A 19,801-nucleotide genomic window follows, 5' to 3' on the forward strand; every position below is an offset into this window, starting at 1 on the left:
TGGTCAGGCACAGAGTTTGGCAGTGTTAGTGGTACAGCCGAATCTTCGAAATCGTATCAGAGTTGGACAGCCTGCAGATGAGGAGTTGCAGCGATTGAGGCAGAGAGATGAAGCCAAGGGCGGGCTTCTCTATACAGTTGTTGATGGTATCGTTCAGTACCGTGGTCGTATGTGGGTACCGAACGTTGATCAGTTGAGGATTGAGATCTTGACAGAGGCTCATACATCTCCGTATTCCATTCACCCCGGAAGTACGAAGATGTATAGAGATTTGCAGTCATTGGAAAATTCCAAAGCTTTGAAAACCAATTGGTTATGTAAGACTGGTTGAAATTTAGTTAACTACAGATATTTATTAGTGTATCAATTTGCAGAGAGATTGTCCTCAGCGTATGGGTTCTGCTAGTGGATCGGGATCACAGGTTGGATCTCAGGCTTCTATTGTTCCACGTCAGCAGCCAGCACCACAGAGTTCTTCTGGTTATCGTCCCCAGACTCAAGGGCAGGTGTTTGCTCTGTCTCAGGAGCAGGCTACTGAGGGAAGCGATTGCATGTTGGCAGGTAACTTCTTGTTATGTGGTATTCCTGCAATTGTATTAATTGATACTGGAGCATCGCATTCCTTTATTTCTAGTCGCTTCGTTAAGAGACATAGATTACCTTACGTATCATTAGATATGGATTTAGTTGTATCTACTCCGTTGGAGCAGGAGGTAGTAACTAAGCGTCTAGTGATGGGTTGCCTTCTGGAATTTGAGGGTAATGTGTTATCGGCTAATTTGATGATATTAGCGATGACGGATTTTGATTGTATTTTGGGAATAGATATGCTGACTTTGTATCATGCTACTGTGGATTGTTATCAGCGTCTGGTACAGTTTCATCCCGTTGAGGGTGATAGCTGGTACTTTTATGGTGAGGGTGCGCGACCTCCGATGCCACTTGTTTCGGCTCTGAAGGCATGTCATGTCTTGGAGTCAGGTGGGGAGGGCTACCTCATTTATGCAGTTGATATGTCCATGAGAAGTACGGGTATTGATCAGCTACCGGTTGTCAGCGAGTTTCTTGACGTATTCCCTGATGAGATTCCTGGTTTTCCTCCGGTTCGAGAGGTTGAATTTGGTATTGATCTAGTACCAGGAACTACGCCTATATCCCGAGCACCTTATCGTCTGGCACCGTCAGAGATGAGGGAATTGAAACAGCAGTTGCAAGATCTGCTTGATAAGGGATATATTCGTCCGAGTGTTTCTCCGTGGGGAGCACCTGTTTTGTTTGTCAAGAAAAAGGATGGATCGATGCGATTATGTATTGATTACAGGCAGTTGAATCGTGTCACCATCAAGAAGAAGTATCCTTTGCCGCGGATTGATGATCTGTTCGATCAACTACAGGGTACTTCTGTTTATTCGAAGATAGATCTGAGATCTGGATACCATCAGATGCGGGTACGAGACTCAGATATATCTACGACTGCTTTCAGGACCAGATACGGGCATTATGAGTTTCTGGTGATGCCATTCGGTTTGACGAATGCACCGGCAGTCTTTATGAATCTGATGAATCAGGTATTTCGAGAATATCTGGATAGATTTGTCATTGTCTTCATAGATGATATTCTTGTTTATTCTCATGACAAGGATGAGCATGCACAACATTTGAGGATTGTTCTACAGACGTTACGATATATGCGAAATTGAGCAAGTGTGAATTCTGGCTTGATCGTGTAGTGTTTCTCGGTCATGTGATTTATAGTGAAGGAATATCTGTTGATCCTAGTAAGATAAAGGCAGTGCTGAACTGGTCTCGACCAACAACGGTTGCTGAGATTCGTAGTTTCTTGGGTCTAGCAGGATATTACCGTCGGTTCATCGAGAATTTTTCACAGTTGGCCAGGCCTTTGACTCAGCTTACTCGGAAAGATGTTACCTTCATTTGGTCCTCGGATTGTGAGGAGTCGTTTCACGAGCTGCGTAGACTTCTTACTACTGCACCTGTGCTAGCTCTACCTTCTGGATCAGGAGGTTATGTTGTTTATACTGATGCCTCTGGTCAGGGGTTGGGATGTGTGTTGACACAGCATGGACATGTTATTGCCTATGCTTCTCGACAGTTGAAGACGCATGAGAATAACTATCCAGTGCATGATCTCGAGTTAGCCTCCATTGTATTTGCGCTCAAGATTTGGAGACATTATCTTTATGGCGAGAAATTTGAGATATTTACGGATCAAAAGAGTTTGAAGTATTTATTCACTCAGGCAGAGTTGAATATGCGACAGAGACGCTGGATGGATCTCCTGAAGGATTATGATTGTGAAATCAAATATCATCCAGGTTCTGCTAATCTTACTGCTGATGCCTTGAGTCGGCAGGTGAGACTGTCTGCACTTCAGACTAATGAAATATCTCATATGATTCAAGAGTGCTGTTCATTGAGTTTTACGCTCAAGCACAAGAAAGGGAGGAATGGGATTCGTTTGTATACTATTCTATCTGAGCCAGCATTGTATTCTCGGATCAGAGATGCTCAGATATCTGATGTTAAGACTCAGCGATTGGCACGTCTAGCCAATGGAGTTAATACATCTGGATTCCATTTTCAGGCAGATGGTTTATTGTGCCTATCCAATAGAGTGGTTGTACCTAATGTTGCGGAGCTCAGGAATGATATTCTATCTCAAGCTCACAGGAGTCGATTATCAGTTCATCCTGGAAGTATGAAAATGTATAAGGAATTGCGAACTAGATTCTGGTGGAAGGGGATGAAGCGAAGTGTGTATCAATTTGTTTCGAGATGTTTGGTTTGTCAACAGGTCAAGGCTAAACATCGACGACCAGGTGGATTACTGCAGAATCTTGAGATTTCCGAATGGAAGTGGGAGCACGTGACTATGGATTTTGTTACCCACTTGCCTATGACTTCACGTCAGTGTGATGCTATCTGGGTTGTCGTTGACCGTTTGACAGAATCAGCACATTTCATTCCTTATAACCGGGAGTATTCTTATGATCGCATGACACGCTTATATATCCAGGAGATTGTACGATTACATGGGATTCCAGTGAGTATTGTCAGTGATAGAGATCCACGATTTACTTCACGTTTTTGGGGTAGTTTTCAGCAGGCGTTGGGTACCACTCTGAGTTTGAGCACGGCGTATCATCCGGAGACTGACGGGCAGTCAGAGCGCACTATTCGTACGCTGGAGGATATGCTACGTTCTTCTGTCATGGACTTTGGTTTATCTTGGCAGGATCAGTTACCTTTGATTGAATTTGCCTACAATAACAGTTATCATCGTAGTATTGATATGGCACCTTTCGAGGCATTGTATGGTCGACGGTGTCGTACTCCGTTATTCTGGGATGAAGTCGGGGAACGGCAAGTCGAGGGTCCTGAATTGGTGCAGCAGATTGTAGACAAGGTAGATTTGATCAAGCATAGGATCAAAGTTGCTCAAGATAGACAAGCCAGTTATGCAAATATTCGCCGTAGGCCACTTCAGTTTGATCCTGGTGAATATGTTTTTCTGCGAGTATCACCTTTCAGGAAGGTGATGAGATTCGGTGTGAAAGGCAAGTTGTCTCCTCGTTACATTGAGCCTTTCCAGATATTGGAGAAGATCGGAGATGTTGCTTATCGTTTGGCTTTACCGCCATCTCTTTCCAGTATACACAATGTTTTTCATGTGTCGTTGCTTCGACAGTACATAGCTGATGAATCTCATGTGATTCAGTCTACTGATATTCAGCTAGAGCCAGATCTGTCTTTTGTTGAACGACCAATCTGTATCCTAGACAGGAAGGAGAAAGTTCTTCGGAACAAGACTATACCACTTGTGATGGTACAGTGGCAGCGCCGAGGCGTTGAAGAAGCAACTTGGGAAACTGAGAGTCGTATGCGAGCAGAATATCCTGAGTTGTTTGCTTTGTATTTTTAATTACCATGTAAGATGTAATTACCGTTGTTGTAATAAGACATGGTTTGATGTTTAATATTGTTATCTTGATTTGTCTTTAGATGTTATTTCGCGGACGAAATATCTAAAGGTGGGGAGAATGTAGTAACCCAGATACCATTTTAAGATAATAATATGTTAAACATGATTAAGGGTTGGTATTTAACCAATTTCGGAGTGTTATTGGACTTCAGAAGTAAAATTTGAGCTTTTTAATTTTGGGCCGGATAGTAAGTTCCGATCCCGGATAGTAAGCTCCGATCCTAGATAGTAAGCTCCGATCGAAACGAAAGCTCCGATCCTGGAACGAAAGTTCCGATCCCCAGCTGCCAGAAATGATCGATGACTCAGTCGCGAGTTTTGACAAGTGTCGATCATAGAGCAGATCGGAAGCTCCGATCGTAGATCGGAAGTTCCGATCCTGGCGTGGCAGACATGCACGCAATGAGCTGGATCGGAAGCTCCGATCCTGAAATCGGAAGTTCCGATCCTGGCCGAGAAATTTGGCTATAAATAGGGCCGTTCAGAGTTCATTTTCAATTACGAATTCTCGAGTTTCTTTTTTCAGTTATATAGTGTGAGTTATACACTTGAGGGCCCTATCGGTTATAATAGAGGTTCTGGAATAACCAAGGTGTGGTTATAGTCATCCGGGACTAGCGACTTCAAAGGGCTTACTTCGAACGAAGGTATGGTCCGGGAATCTATTTAAGTTTTGGGAGTACTTATTAGCTTAGTTAAGGCTTATAGAACTTGTGTAGTGATACGGTGAACTTTTGAATATAGGCTTGGAACCTAGGATCTACTTTACTTGAACTAGCCTAGAGGTACGTACACATTGACTGAGATTGCCAGCGAGTATACATGTTTATATGTTGCATTTATTGGGCATTATTATATGGCATGATGTATGATTTACCGTTTTCTATATCCATATGTCATGTGCATATACACGTTGAGCCTATACCTTGTTATACCTGATTATAGAGCCGCTCAGCTCTATACTCGATAGTCTGTCACTGAGGGTACCGCGACGGCGGGGGCATTTATGTCTGTCTACTCTGGTGTACTAGACGAGTGTGGTTGCACCCAGAGGTTGATCCGTGCGGTGACAGCACTCATATGGCGCCGGTTCTGAGCATGACTTTTCAGATGATCTTTTACCAGTCATCATGTTGCATGCATTATATACATATGTTTACTCATGTCTATGTACTGGGCGTAGCGCTCACGTCCTAGTTGTTATCTTGGACACCCTATTCCATGGGGTAGTCCCAGGATGGACGGAACTGGTAGTTCAAGGCAGGACTAGGGAACAGGAGCTTTGAGGAGTTTTTTTTTATACAGCATGATTTATTAGCTGTATAATGTTTACTTTTAAGAATTTCGATATGGTTGTATCACTACAGATTTAAGCCTGGATTATATTACTAAGCTGATATGTAAATTATGGTTAAGTTTCCGCACGTTTTTACTCTGTTAAGTATTTTGCTGTATTAAGTTTAATGCATGCTATTAGTTACCAGTTAGTAGGTGATTCCATGCATGGTCACTACACCTCCTATATAAAATAGTAAATCATTCTTGTTTGGGATGTAATATCCATCCATAATTGTTGCATTATTCATTTTTCGATAATCAATTACCATTCTTTTTTTATCAGTGTCTTTCTTACTGACATAAAAGGCTGGTGAAGAGTGTGGAGTCTTGCTTGGGATGATTATCTTAAGTTTTAGTAATTCTTGAACCTCTTTTTCGAATATTTTTACATCATCCATGTTGCATCTTCTTGGTGCTTCACGGATTGTGATATTAGGGTCTTTAAGTTTTATTGAAGCAATGAATTATTTTCTTTTCTTAATTTTGTCCTGAGGATTTTCAGAACAAATATCATGAAATTTCTTCATGATTTCTTTTTCATGATTAATTGTTAAAATATTTTCTATTTTTAGTTATATTGGATTTGTATTTTGTTTATGAAAATTCTTTGTAAATCCTTCATTTCCTACACGAAATGCTGTTCGTATTTTAGGAATATAAATCATTGATGATCCTTTGTTTAAAGTTATGTGATTTTCAAATTGTGTAAAAGGAAGATATTCTCTTAAAAAGTTATTTCCTATTATAATGTCCATTCCTGATTCTATTTGGTATATAATGGGTATTACAAATTTTGTTTCCTCAATTTTTATTTTTAATTTTTCTGCTACTGTATCAAGCATGATTATTAATCCATCTCCTATTCGAACTTTTAATCCTTTATCATATTTCTTCCAATAATGATTTGGAAGTATATGTTTGCTTCCTAAACACATACTTGCTCCTGTATCAACATAAGCATGTATATAATATGGTTTATGTTCTTTGATTTTAATTTGAATTTTTATATATATACTATTTGGATTGGTTTTGTTTTTATTATTATCCATTCTCTCATTTTTTTTTTAAAGAATTTTAAGAGATAAGGGTATAATTGGTATTTATAAACAAAAGTTTCTCTCTCTAGGGAGTTGAAAGTAAGTTTTATTTATGTAGGGATTTATAAATAATTAATTATAAATTGGTTTAGGGAGTGATTGGCAATTAACCCTTAAAATAATTGCAGTTATAATTTAGTGGGATTTTGTTAAAATGAGCAGAAAATTGGTTTCAAAATGATTCGTCTTGTGTAATTGTCTAGTACATCTGTACATGCCGATTTTGTTATCACATCTATACTATTATATAAAAGTTGAGCACACTAGAATAACTACCTTGAGGACACCAAAATTATTTATTCCACAATTACCCTTTCCTATCAACTACCCACTAAATCTCTTCCACTCCTCCATGTTTTACTTTTAAAAAAAATATAAAAAATTTCTCTTTTACACACGCAAAGCATGTGCATTTTTTGCTAGTACTAATTAAGCAACAAAACAATTGATGAGTATCAATGAGTGGTCAAGTCGGTGAAGTAGGTGAATACTTCGCCAGTAGTCAGGTGTTCGATTCCCTGCGCAACACTATTTCAAATGGTTCTATTTAGTTGAGACGTTTTATGAATATAGAAATATTGAAGTATAAATTCTAGAATAGAAAAAACATTTTCCTCGAAAATACATGCTCCAAAAAGTATTATGCCTTGGATATTTATAAACCAAACTTCCGAAAACATTTTTCATATAAAAACAAAGAACAAAATGGCTTCCATTCGGTGATTCTAATCCTAATTCCGGCCGTAACCGAATCGACCCGGAAATACTAGCAGTCTCACTATCTTAGAGAATCTTTCCTGCCTCCCGGGATCAGCTCGGGCTGTGACTAAAACGAGGCAAGTATCATGTCATATGCGTTACAGACATTTTGCCGAACATATTGTGGGCGGTCTTGTTCATGGGTGCCCTATGCCATTTCAATTTTTTTTAAAGTCTACATTTGCTGCATGCTCGAAAATGACCTAGCTAGTCACCTAGTTGTGTTTAATTGATGTGTATTTGGAAAATTCCAAAGCTTTGAAAACCAATTGGTTATGTAAGACTGGTTGAAATTTAGTTAACTACAGATAATTATTAGTGTATCAATTTTATTACATTAAAAATTTCGTTTAGAAAAAAAAATAATTTTGTTTAGTAATCAACATCTTAGGCTTGAGTGTCTATGTTAGGCTGGAATGATTTCGGAATATACATGCACGCAGCACACACAAAGTATTTTCATACTCATTAGCTTCATGTGAGAATGAGATTACTGAGAACATAACCATTGAATTTTTTTTTTACTTTCTATATATGCATTTTTCTATAAGAACTAACATCATACAAATTGGGCTTGAAACAATTGCATTGCTTAAAATTAAGCAAATTGAATAATTCACATAAATTCAGATCACGCACATTGACGTACATCAGTTAAATGCATGCATTTTTCTGTAAGAAAAGTTGGATCTAGAATGGCCTACAACTCGAAAGCTCTCATTTCCGTAGCTCTGTTGTGTCTCCAATATGCTCATTGCTGAATCAAAAGCAGAAGCTTTACAACCATTCAACTCGATCGTATCAAGTGTCGAACTTTCTCCCAGCCCAGATGGTATCTCCAACAACTTGAAGCACCATTGAAGAATGAGATGCTCAAGACATGGAAAGTTTCCAGAGTCAGCTCTCCAATGGATTAAATCTGAATCTTCAAGTAGCAAGAATTGTAGTCGACGAAACTCCCCTTTGTTCGGTTCCCATGTTGTCCCTAGGCAGGCATGATCTTTCAGTTTGAGAACTTCAAGATTCGGCAGCGAACCAACAGTGGCTAAATCATGCCAAGGAATCCCACATCCTCTTAAAGTTAACTTTTTCAGTGTGGGTGGGAAAGTAAAGTTAAACAAAGGGGGCAAAGTCCAGTTAACCAACCAATTGGTGCCTGGAACTAAACTGATCTTTAAAGCTTGGAGTTTATGCAAGTTCACAAGATTCTCAAATTGATAGTATGACCAACCCTTTTCCTTGCAGCGTCGAGAATCATAAATAATATTCAGTTTCATAATGTTTCGGATTTTCCGCAACACATCCTTAGTGAGTTTCAAATCCCATATCCCTGAAAGAGTCTGGAGGTTTTCAAGAACGAAATATGTCTCGTTAGGATTGAATTTGACGGCAACTGGATCGAGTAAATAAGCTTTCTTGAACTTGACATGCCTTAAATGTGGCATCCTCCAGATTTCAAATGGCAAGAATTTCCCTTGCTTTGAACTCGAGTATTGATTGCTAATTAACGTTTGGAGATTCCAAAGCTTTGATATTGATGCTGGCATATCCTCTTTGCATGTGAAAGCTAGATACCGTAGGCTCAGAAGTTCCAAAATTTCATATGGGAACTGAAGAAATTCTACTTGGATGGCATCTAATACTCGGAGGAGTTTGAATTGTAGAAACAATTCTGATGAGATTTTGTGGTTTCCTATAGTTATGAAGGAACGGGCAAATGAAACCGATGGTGTCGAGCTAACGAGAAGATTATCCAGTATCGCCATTGGATGAATGCTTATACGACGCAGACAATGTAAACTGTTTGGGGACACACTGAGGTATCTTTTCGTTACATACATAAAATTCTCCTTATTTGATTCTGTAACACAAAAGTCGCGCAAGAGATCGTGAATCTTGCAAGTTTTCAATCTCTTTCCAGAGTTTCGCTTAGACGGTAGAATCAAACTTCTTTCAATTAGTTCGTTCAAGCACCTCTCTGCCACCTCTTCCATGCTTTGTGATTGATCTTGATTCAAGAAACCTTCGGCAACCCATAACTTGATGAGTTTTGAGACAGGGATCTCATGATCTTCCGGAAAAACTCCCATGTAAAGGAAACAAGCCCTCAAGTAGTGAGGAAGGTAGTTGTAACTCAGCTTTAGTATCTCGAAGCATTGATCAACGCTCGAAGTCACATTTTGTGCAACATTTTGCCATGCTTCTCGGGTCATGTTTACCTTGGAGAGTAATCCACCAATCAGCACGACCGAGAGGGGAAGTCCTTGACACTTTTGGGCAATCTTTTTCCCTGTTTCTTGCAAATCTAAAGGGCAAGATTCATCTCCAAAAACCTTAGCACGAAGAAGTAGCCAACTTTGATCATTACTTAACAGAGATATCTGATAAACAAAACCAGAAGTGCTAGCAAAAGCAGCCACTTTACTAATCCTAGTGGTTAAAATGATTCGGCTTCCAGTATTATCATCTGGAAACATCCTTCTCACTTCATCCCACGGATCAGTATCCCAAATATCATCTATTATGATGAGATACCTGTTTCCCTTCAAAGCTTTGTACAGATGATGGCCTAATCGATCGTCACTTTCTTGATGCATGTAATCTGTCATCATTTTCATAGAACCTAGAAGGCCTAAAATGATACCTCGTGTACAATATGATTGAGATATAGTTGTCCAGGCATGGATATCAAAGTGATATGCAATAGATGAATCGTTATAAACATTCGCAGCGAGAGTAGTCTTACCGATTCCTCCCATCCCTACAATTGAGATGACTTTGAGTGCAGATGGTCCTCCAGTAAGCTGATCCTTCATTCTAATGAAGTAATCATCGAATCCCACCATTGTGTTCTTGCTCATACTCGAATCAAGATTCGATGAAGAATTCAAGGAATGGTCAAAATCATCTGTATGATGGAATTTGTCAATCTCTGTCTCCTTTTCCACTGAGGATTCACTTTCTTGTGTGGTATATACTTCCAACTGTTCCTTAAACTTTGTTACCTCTTGCACTATGTAATCGATTTCTTGTCCGATAGTCAACAAATAATTCTTCTCCGTCTCCTTTCCATGATTATTGAACTTGGATCCTACAGAATTTTGAGCAGCAACAACATCCATGCTCAAAGGGTGTGGATCAATTTGATGGAGAGCTACCGCATCTTCCGCTTCATACGCTGCATCTCTGATTCTTCTTTCCACGGTTTCGACACTTTGATGTGATGAAACTTGCTCTAAAAACTGCTGCAGGAATCCAAGTTTTTCATTAAGAGAATCCATAAGCTGCCTCTCGTGAGGATTCGGATGTCGATCTGGATGCAGCAGGATTTGCTCAAGTGTTAGCTTAAGAGAAAGTATGGCAGCATATGCCATTTCTAATGTTTACTCACTTGGACAAAATTGGTAGGATACTTGGTTCTCATTGAAATTCTCATTTAACATGGCTAGCAGCTGCAAAAGTTGGACATGGGAATATGTTACAAGTTGGTATTTGTTAATTATAATTTTGTTTTAAAATAAGACATGTGGAGTGTTTAATGGAACCAAATTACAAGTTGGTCTTTGTTAATTATAATCTTATATAATATACCTTTGTGAAGTGTTTGTTAACTAGCATAAGCTAGCCACACTTTCGAGCATATGGGTTCCAGATTCCTAGAACAGGTCAAATTAAATTTGCACAGAGCACTATAACCCCTTGAATTAAATTAATATGGAGTTATTTGCACCAAAATATTGAAAATGCACATTTTTCCCCTGTGAAATTTTAATAGGCATATTCAACCCTGACCTTTTAAAAAATTAGCACACTCGCCCCTTCAGATGAGTGATTGTTGCGCACGCGCCCCTCATGCGACTGGGCAAAGATTTTGATTTTTTTTTTTGCACCAAATACCCCTGTGAAATATTAAAAATGCATATTTGACCCCTGTGAAAATAATTTTTAAATCTTTTCAACCCATAGTACAAAATTTTTAATAAAATCCAATTATAAATATTTAGAAAACATTTTTTGTTTTATTAATTTTTATTTTTTTATTTTAAATGTATTATCATTAATTAATTATTTTTTAAAAAATATTATTATTTTATCCTGTTATCATTATTTTATTAAATTCACTTTGTATTTCTAATTTTTTTCATTAAACATGCATTCATAAACAAGTATTTAAATAATTTCAAGTATTAAAATATTGAACTAAACTGATAAGTTCAAACATATTATTTTTTCTATTTATGACTATATATTATTGAACCAAAATTTAAATTTTTCGAGAATATGCATTGCACAATTTGTAATAAATAATAATAAAAAAACATGTTTATATAATTCTAAATCGAAAAGTGACATTCATGAATTTATCATTTGGTTGAATATTTTGGTATTTTTAGATATTTAAATCCTTATTTATGAATCATGTTTAATGGAGAAGTTGAAAACAAGAAGTGATTTGATAAAATAATAATAACGGGATAAAGTAATAATTTTTTAAAAATAAATTAATTAAAAATTAAAAATTAAAAATTAAAATAAAAATAAATAAAATTAAAAATGTATGGTACTTGTCACTTACTTATCATTTTGATTTAATATTTTGGTACTTTTAGGTATTTAAATCTCGTTTATGAATGCATTTTTATTGGAAAAATTGGAAACAAGAAGAAATTTTAATAAAATAATGATAACAAGATAAAATAATAATATTTTTTAGAAAACAATTATATAATCATAATAAATTTAAAATAAAAAATAAAATTAATAAAACGAAAAATGTTTGCTAAATATTTTATAATTAGATTTTAATAAAAATTGTGTATTATGAGTTGAATAGATTTAAAAATTATTTTCACAGGGATCAAATATGCATTTTTAATATTTCACAGGGGTATTTGGTGCAAAAAAAATATCAAAATCTTTGCACAGTCGCATGAGGGGCGCGTGCGCAACAATCACTCATCTAAAGAGGCGAGTGTGCTAATTTTTTAAAAGGTCAGGGTTGAAGATGCCTATTAAAATTTCACAGGGAAGAAATGTGCATTTTCAATATTTCACAGGGGTGGTTGATGCAAATAACTCAATTAATATGCCCCAAGATTTCTTAACATAATTTGTACCATGTTTTAAGTTACCAATTAACTTATCACAGTTTTAACAATTATTTTTTTAGTTTTTTCTAATAATAATAATAATTATTATTATTTTTAATTAGGAGACATGAATTAATTAAGATATGGGAATACTGGGAGGCGGCAACAATTTTCTTTTTAGAAAAAAGGATTTTACAATTTGAAATTATGTAAATAGAATTTTAAATATAAAGATTGTATAAAATAAATAGAATTTTAAATATAAAGATTGTATAAAATATATAGAAAAAAAATGTTGAAGAAATAACAAGAACGGAAAAACCGATTGATCTTTCTTTTTTTTTTTTCTTAAAGATAAAAATTAATGAAAAAACATAGGAAGAACGTAACAGAAAATGCAAGCAGAAATCAACAGGGAAAAAAACACACCCACAAAAATAGAACAAAAAGAAGAAGGATCTTTCAATTAGCCCACTTCTTCCCTAAATATATGTACTATAATTAACAAATAATAACTGCATAAAATAAGTTTAAGGATTTAAACATTGGGTTATAAAATAGATTTAAAATTATAAAATTATCCTAAATACATTTTTAAAAGATTTTTATCAAAGACAATTAAGAACTTTGTAACCCAATTTGTAATTATTTTTGTACATATAGATTTTGCCAAGGTTAAAGCGATTCGCTTCATGGTCTTCCCATTTGTGAATTTACTTGACTATCCTTTTTTCAATATTAAATAATTAATGTGTTTTTCTCTTTCAATAATTTATTTATGTGACTCTTCGCTTAACTATTATTTTAAAATTATATCTTGCACTTATTTATTTACATTTAAATCTATTACATATATAAATAGGTTAGTTCATTTGTGAATTTACTTGACTAATCTTTTCTCATTATTAAATAATTAATGTGTTTTTCTCTTTCAATAGTTTATTTATGATACTCTTCACTTAACTAATTTATTTAGAAAGTATATCTTGCACTAATATTATAAGTATATCATGCACTCTTTCAAATATTAAAAAAAAATAAAATACTATTAATATTCTCTTAAATTTTTTTTATTTACGTGACTCCTTTTTCTTATTTGATTTCCTACAAAATATATTTAACTTATTTATTACACACTATTTTTTTGTTAATATTACAAGATAATTGTAAGATCAAACGTTTGCCTCTTTACCAAAAGTTATAGCTGATGGTAATGGTGCAACTCAAATATTTTAAACCGCACAACAAGTAATATTTTTATTCTACACGTGGCAATTAGCTACAAATTATATGTTTAAATAAAATTATATGTCTTTTTTAGATCTTCTAATTTTCTAATTTTTTATTCTACTTGTAGTCATTAACCATAAATTATATATTTAAATAAAAATATCAACTATATCATATTCATGTGTTTTGGTTTCCAATTTCTAAATTGATAGGCACAGACGTTATACAAATCTACTTCAGCAATCTTACCTTTGACTACTGAAACTCCTAGCAAACAACACACTATGATAATCAATATTGAAAATTTTGGGAAAGACTATTTCCTCATATAACGATTTTTTCGCACTTTATAAAAGATACAATAATTGTTTACGAAAAACAGTAGCACAAACAATATTCTAAATTAAATTTGATCAAACGTTCTTTGCATGCTGGATCCAAGACTTGAGATTAACTATAAATGTTTGAGACTTTTGAAGATGATTTATTCCAAAAATGGTGACGAAAATAAATGCTTCAGTACGATCCAATAAATGAATTGTAATGAAAAAATAAATTGACTCATAACTAATAACATTATTTTTTAATGACTATTACTTTATCTTAATTAAAGGTTCTGGTATAAACATTATAACCCGTGGAGGGGGCCAAAACACATCCGTTACCACTTCAGCCACTGAGTCCCAAACCGATGTCTCGGGGCAAATAACTTGAAACCCATAATTTCCATAGCTATGCTGCTTCTCCCGTATTTTCATTGCTGAATCAAACACAGAAGCTTGACAACCACTCAACTCGATCATGTCAAGTGTCGGGCTTTCTCCCATCCCAGATGGTATCTCCACCAATTCGCCGCACCGTCGAATAATGAGGCGCTGGAGGCTTGGGAAGTGGCAAGAATCAGCTTCCCAATGCTTCAACTTGAGGCGTTCAAGTACCAAAGTCTTTAGCTTACAGAACTCCTCTTCATTCGGCTTCCACTCGGTCCCGATGCAAGCATGATCCACCAGTTTGAGAACTTCAAGATTAGGCAGTGAGCCTATGATGGCCAAATCACCCCAGGGGATTCCAACCCCAGCTAAGGTCAGAGTGTTAAGCGAGGCTGGAAGTGGGAACTCAAACCTTGTGGGTGAATTCAATCCCTGTAACAAACTTATGACTGGAAAAAATACACGTATCTTCAATGCTTTGAGTTGACGTAGGTTGGCAAGATTCTCAAGTTGGTAGTCGGACCATTCTTTCAAGTGGCTAGACTTGTAATTAACCTCGATTTTCTTGATGTTCGGGATTCTCTGCAACAATTCCTCAGTGAATACCAAATTCCACAACCCTGAAAGAGTTTGAAGGTCTTCAAGAACTAATTTTTTTCTGCAAATTATATCGAATTTGGCAGCGCTCGGATCTGGCAAATGACCTCCGTCACACCTTACATGCTTTAAATGTGCCATGGTCCAGATTTCCACTGGTAAATAATATTTACTTTCTTCAGGCCAATTTCGAACAATAATTAGTGTTTGGAGATGCCATAGCTTTGTTATTGATGAGGGTATATTCCCATGACATATCAAAGCGATGTAGCGTAAGTTCACAAGCTCTAAAACTTGATGTGGAAATTCAGGAAACTCTACTTGAGTAACATCCAGTACCCTGAGTAGTTTGAATACAGAAAGCATACCAGGGTCAATAGAGCATTGTCCTATGCATATAAGCGAGCGAACATATGGAGTACATGACACGAACTGAAAAGGAATTAGATAGTGCACCAATTTCCTCATTGGATGAATGCTTATGCGACGCTCAGTTGCTAAACCAGGTGGAAATAGACTGAAACGGCTTTTTATTATTTGGAGGAACTTCTCCTTCTTAGCTTCTTCCAAGCAGAAGTCGAGCAAGAGATCATGGATCCTGAAAGCTTTGATTTTGCCTTTAAAGTTGTTCTTAGATATTAAAATCAGGTTTCTATCAAGCAGGTCTTCCACACACCTCTCTGCCACATCTTCAGGGCTTCGACCCTCATCTGGGCTCAGAAAACCCTCAGCAACCCACATCTTGGTGAGTTTGGAAACACCGATCTCATAACTCTTGGGAAAAACTCCCATGTAAAGAAAGCATGCCTTCAAATATTGAGGTAAATAGTTGTAGCTTAATCTTAGTACGCCTGAACATTGATCACCACTAGAAAACACAAATGAAGTTACATTTTCAGCCACGGATTGCCACGCTACTTGTGTTTTCTCTACCTTTGAAAGTACTCCACCAATTACCACAATTGAAAGGGGAAGTCCTCCACAATCACGTGCAATTGTCTTTCCGATTTCTTGTAAATTGAGAGGGTAAGGTTCATCTCCAAAAACTTTAGCACGAAGTAGCATCCAACTTTGTTCGTCCTTTAGAGGATTAATCTGAAGAGGACTAGTCCCAGAAGGACTAGCGTACTCGGCCACATGAGCAATCTGAGTAGTCAACATGATTCGGCTTCTTTTGTTGTCATCTGGGAACATCATTTTCAAGCTGTCCCAGGCCTTAGTGTCCCAAATATCATCTACTATGATGAGATATCTTCGATCCTTCAAGTATTTATACATGAAAAGTTTTAACTGAGCATCGCTTGCTTCTAGCATTTCCTTGGTCAATATTTTCATTGAATCTAGCATACCTAACAGGATATCTCGTATGCTATATGATTGAGACACAGTGGCCCAAGCACGAATGTCAAAATGATTTACAACATATGGATCATTATAAGCATGTGTTGCCAAAGTAGTCTTACCGATACCTCCCATCCCGACAATCGAGAGGATCTTGAGTGTGGACGATTCTTCTGCAAGTTGATCCTTGATTTCCATCAAATGATCCTCAAATCCCACCATTATGTCCTTGGTTATACTCGAAACAAGTCTTGAGGAATCCTGATGTAAACCATTTCGAGGTTCGAAATCTTCATGATCTTCACGAATTAATTTGCCAATCTTTATCCACTTGAAGGAACGTCCTGATGATCTTCCTTGTATCTCCAACCCCGTTTGTTCCTTGATCATCATCATCACCTCTGCAATCAAGGAATCAACTTTCTTCACCATTAGCTTAATATTGGTTCGCCCCATCATCTCCTTATTCTGGTATAAGGTATGTGTATCATTCTTAAACGCAGCAACAAGATGCATCACAAAATTGCTCGACTTAATCACGAAGGACAAGAAGCCCTCGGAAGCTGGATAGATTATATGGAAGTCCATTACATCTTCTGCTTCATAAGCTGCATCTCTGATTCGTGTTTCCAAAGAAGTTTCATTTTCGTTTCTTTGATGGGATGGATACTCTTCCAAGAAGCGCTGCAAGACTCCAAGTTTTTCGTAGAGGGATTCGATATCTCTCTTCTCACAAGGAATGGAATATCTATGAGGGTGTAGGAGAGTGTTCTGAAGGGTTAGCTTCAGAGAGATTATAGCAGCATACGCCATGTCTAAATTGATCTCCTCTCAGGATACCAAAGAAAACCTGGAATATATAGATGAAAGTAAACGCTTTGAAGGATGGATGGATCAGAAAAATATATACAATTACACAACGGGATACAAGTGGAAGCAGCTTGGTTCTGAGATTTAAGCTTCAATGCGGTAAAAGCATGAGGCGCTATCACTAAATAATTTGTTAAGAAAGTAAACGTTTGCATGATGTGTCATGGATAAATATATATATAGTTGTAATTTTTTATTTTTATTTTTTGTAATATTAACTGGTTTTGGGCAGACTTAAACGTGTTGACTTCTATGCCAACGTGCTTTTGGTTAAAATAATTGCAATAAGTGCGGTGATTATGTCAAAATCGATAGACGTTATATTATATTGTTATATTTGGTTAAAATAATTGCAATAAGTGCGGTGATTATGTCAAAATCGATAGAAGTTATAATGTTATATTATTTGGATTTAAAATGATTTAGAGTCAAATTGTTTCAGACACTGCTAAGTTGTTCGTAACATGTTCAAGAATTAACTAAACAGCTCATAATTCATAAACATTTAATATTGGAGGTTCAATCAGAATAGAGGAAATTAAAATATGAGATATTGTGGTTATAATGAATGACCCAAGTGCGTTGATTTTATGTTAGGAACTTGATTTAAAAAGTGAAAGCTGCCACCACATGTCCGCCGAGGTCAGTCTATGTTACACCCGAAAACACTTGTTTGCTATCGTCGGTCTATATTACAGCCCAAAAAACAGCCATAAGATTTATTAATTAATACACTTGAAAACACTTGTTCGTCAACATCAGCCTATATTACACCAGGAAAGCCACAATAGGATTTACTGATTAATACGGTTTGTATTGTGCTACAACATATTTTGGACTTCTCTCACTCGGGTGTCTCAATAAAGCTACCACATTAAGATGTTTTTGATATATTCTGATAATTAAAGGGTAAACCAGGAACAATCTGTCATCCACATTAACTAATCGAAGCTGTGATAGTTTTCATTTATTGTTTGTTATATTGACAATGATGTACTTTAATTGATTGTTTTTATTTTTGACAAACTCATTTTTTCAATTTTAAATGATCTTAAAAATTAATTGTCCAGAAATATTTTGGGCAAACTCATTATTTTAATTTTAAATGATCTTAAAAATTAAATGTCCAAAATATTGTTAAATTTGTTCATAAAATTTAAAAGGCACACACAAGAAATCGTTACTTTTATTTTCAACTTAGTTTTTATGTTTCAATTTTTCATAAAATTTAAAAGGCACACACAAAAAATCGTTACTTTTTTTTCAATTTAGTTTTTATGTTTCAATTTTTTGAAATAGTTATGTTTTGCTTTGTATCTATTCTCTTATTCTCTTCTTAATTTCTTTTCTTCTTATTACTTAAAAAATTAAAATTATAAATTAATTATAATATATCTTATAACATAGGTAACTGCTACAAAAAAATTAATTTTAAAATATTGTTATCAAATCAAAGTTAGTTTTTCGTGTATTAATATTTCTCAAAATAAAAAAACAAATTAGATAAAATTAATTTTAATATTTATTATATTAAAATAATTATTTTATTAATCACATGAGGATATATCATAAAATATAAAATTATAAAAAACTTTTTTAATACTAAATTTTAATAATTTTTTCCTTTATTCCAAAATTTAATAAAATTTTGGTAATAAAATATTTTAAAATTCCAATATTATATATATATAAATATATATATATATATATTATATAGTAAAATATTGTGACGATATTTTAAAATATTGAAATTTTTGAAAAGTATAGTTGTTGAAAATTGAAATATAAAACAAAATTTTTGTAAGTAAAATTTCTTAAAGACAATATTTTATTATTTAAGAAATGATATTATAAAATCAATTTTGTCTAATATTAAATCAAGTAAGGAGTGTGAGTGTTATTGACATTTTTTGGAGTATAATAACACACTCATTTGATTTATTGTATGTGTTAAATTTTTATTTATCTAATCTAATATGTCTTAAAAAGAAAAATTTTAATTGTGTATTATCTATATTGTCGTTGAGTTTATTTTATAATTTCTTAAAATTAGTCTTCTATTTGCATTTCCTTGATTTATTGTGTGTGTTATATTTTTATTGAAGTGTTTAATTTTTTTTCTCCAAATGGTTAAAATGGATGACATAAACATATTTCGAGGTTCAAGAATGGAAAATTTGTTGGATAGTAAAACGTCGATGTATTTGTTATGACTAATCTTTTATTCTCACTATTATGCGTTATATATAATAATTTTCTAATATATCTTACAAATGAAGAGTTTAATTATGTATTTTTATATTGTCATTGGGTTTAATTTATTGTCTTAAATTAGTCTTCTAATATATCTTAAAATGACAGAGTTTAATTGTGTATCGTTATTGTTGTCTATATTCTCCTTGGGTTTATTTTATTGATTTAAATTAGTCTTTGATTTGCATTTGATTTATTGTGTGTGTTAAATAATTTTTAAGTGTTTAATTTTTTTCTCGAAATGGCGAAAATGGATGACATCAACATATTTCGAAGTTCAAGAATAGAGAATTTTTTGGACAATATATAAAATGTTAACGTATTTGTTATAAATTATCTTTTATTCTCAATAAATGTGTTATATTTACTAATTTTCTAATATATATCTTAAAAATAAAGAGTTTAATTGTGTATTGTCGATATTGTCCTTGAGTTTAATTTATTTCCTTAAATTAGTCTTCAATTTGCATTTAATTTATTGTACATGTGTGAAATTTTTATTTAAGTGTTTAA

At 34.7% G+C, this 19,801-nt stretch overlaps 2 protein-coding genes across 2 annotated transcripts; both read right to left on the reverse strand.

The window, feature by feature from the left end:
- Positions 1–7,138: 7,138 nt before the first annotated feature.
- On the reverse strand, positions 7,139–10,637 carry LOC140866349 (putative late blight resistance protein homolog R1A-10). Its single transcript, XM_073271328.1, has one exon. The coding sequence runs from the start codon at positions 10,569–10,571 to the stop codon at positions 7,848–7,850; it is 2,724 nt and encodes a 907-aa protein (XP_073127429.1). The 5' UTR covers positions 10,572–10,637; the 3' UTR covers positions 7,139–7,847.
- Positions 10,638–14,083: 3,446 nt separating this feature from the next.
- On the reverse strand, positions 14,084–17,200 carry LOC140866555 (putative late blight resistance protein homolog R1A-3). Its single transcript, XM_073271571.1, has one exon. The coding sequence runs from the start codon at positions 16,976–16,978 to the stop codon at positions 14,111–14,113; it is 2,868 nt and encodes a 955-aa protein (XP_073127672.1). The 5' UTR covers positions 16,979–17,200; the 3' UTR covers positions 14,084–14,110.
- Between the last annotated feature and the right edge of the window lie 2,601 nt (positions 17,201–19,801).

The sequence above is a fragment of the Henckelia pumila genome, chromosome 4 (genome assembly GCF_033568475.1).
Source record: "Henckelia pumila isolate YLH828 chromosome 4, ASM3356847v2, whole genome shotgun sequence".
Taxonomy (NCBI): Eukaryota; Viridiplantae; Streptophyta; class Magnoliopsida; order Lamiales; family Gesneriaceae; genus Henckelia; species Henckelia pumila.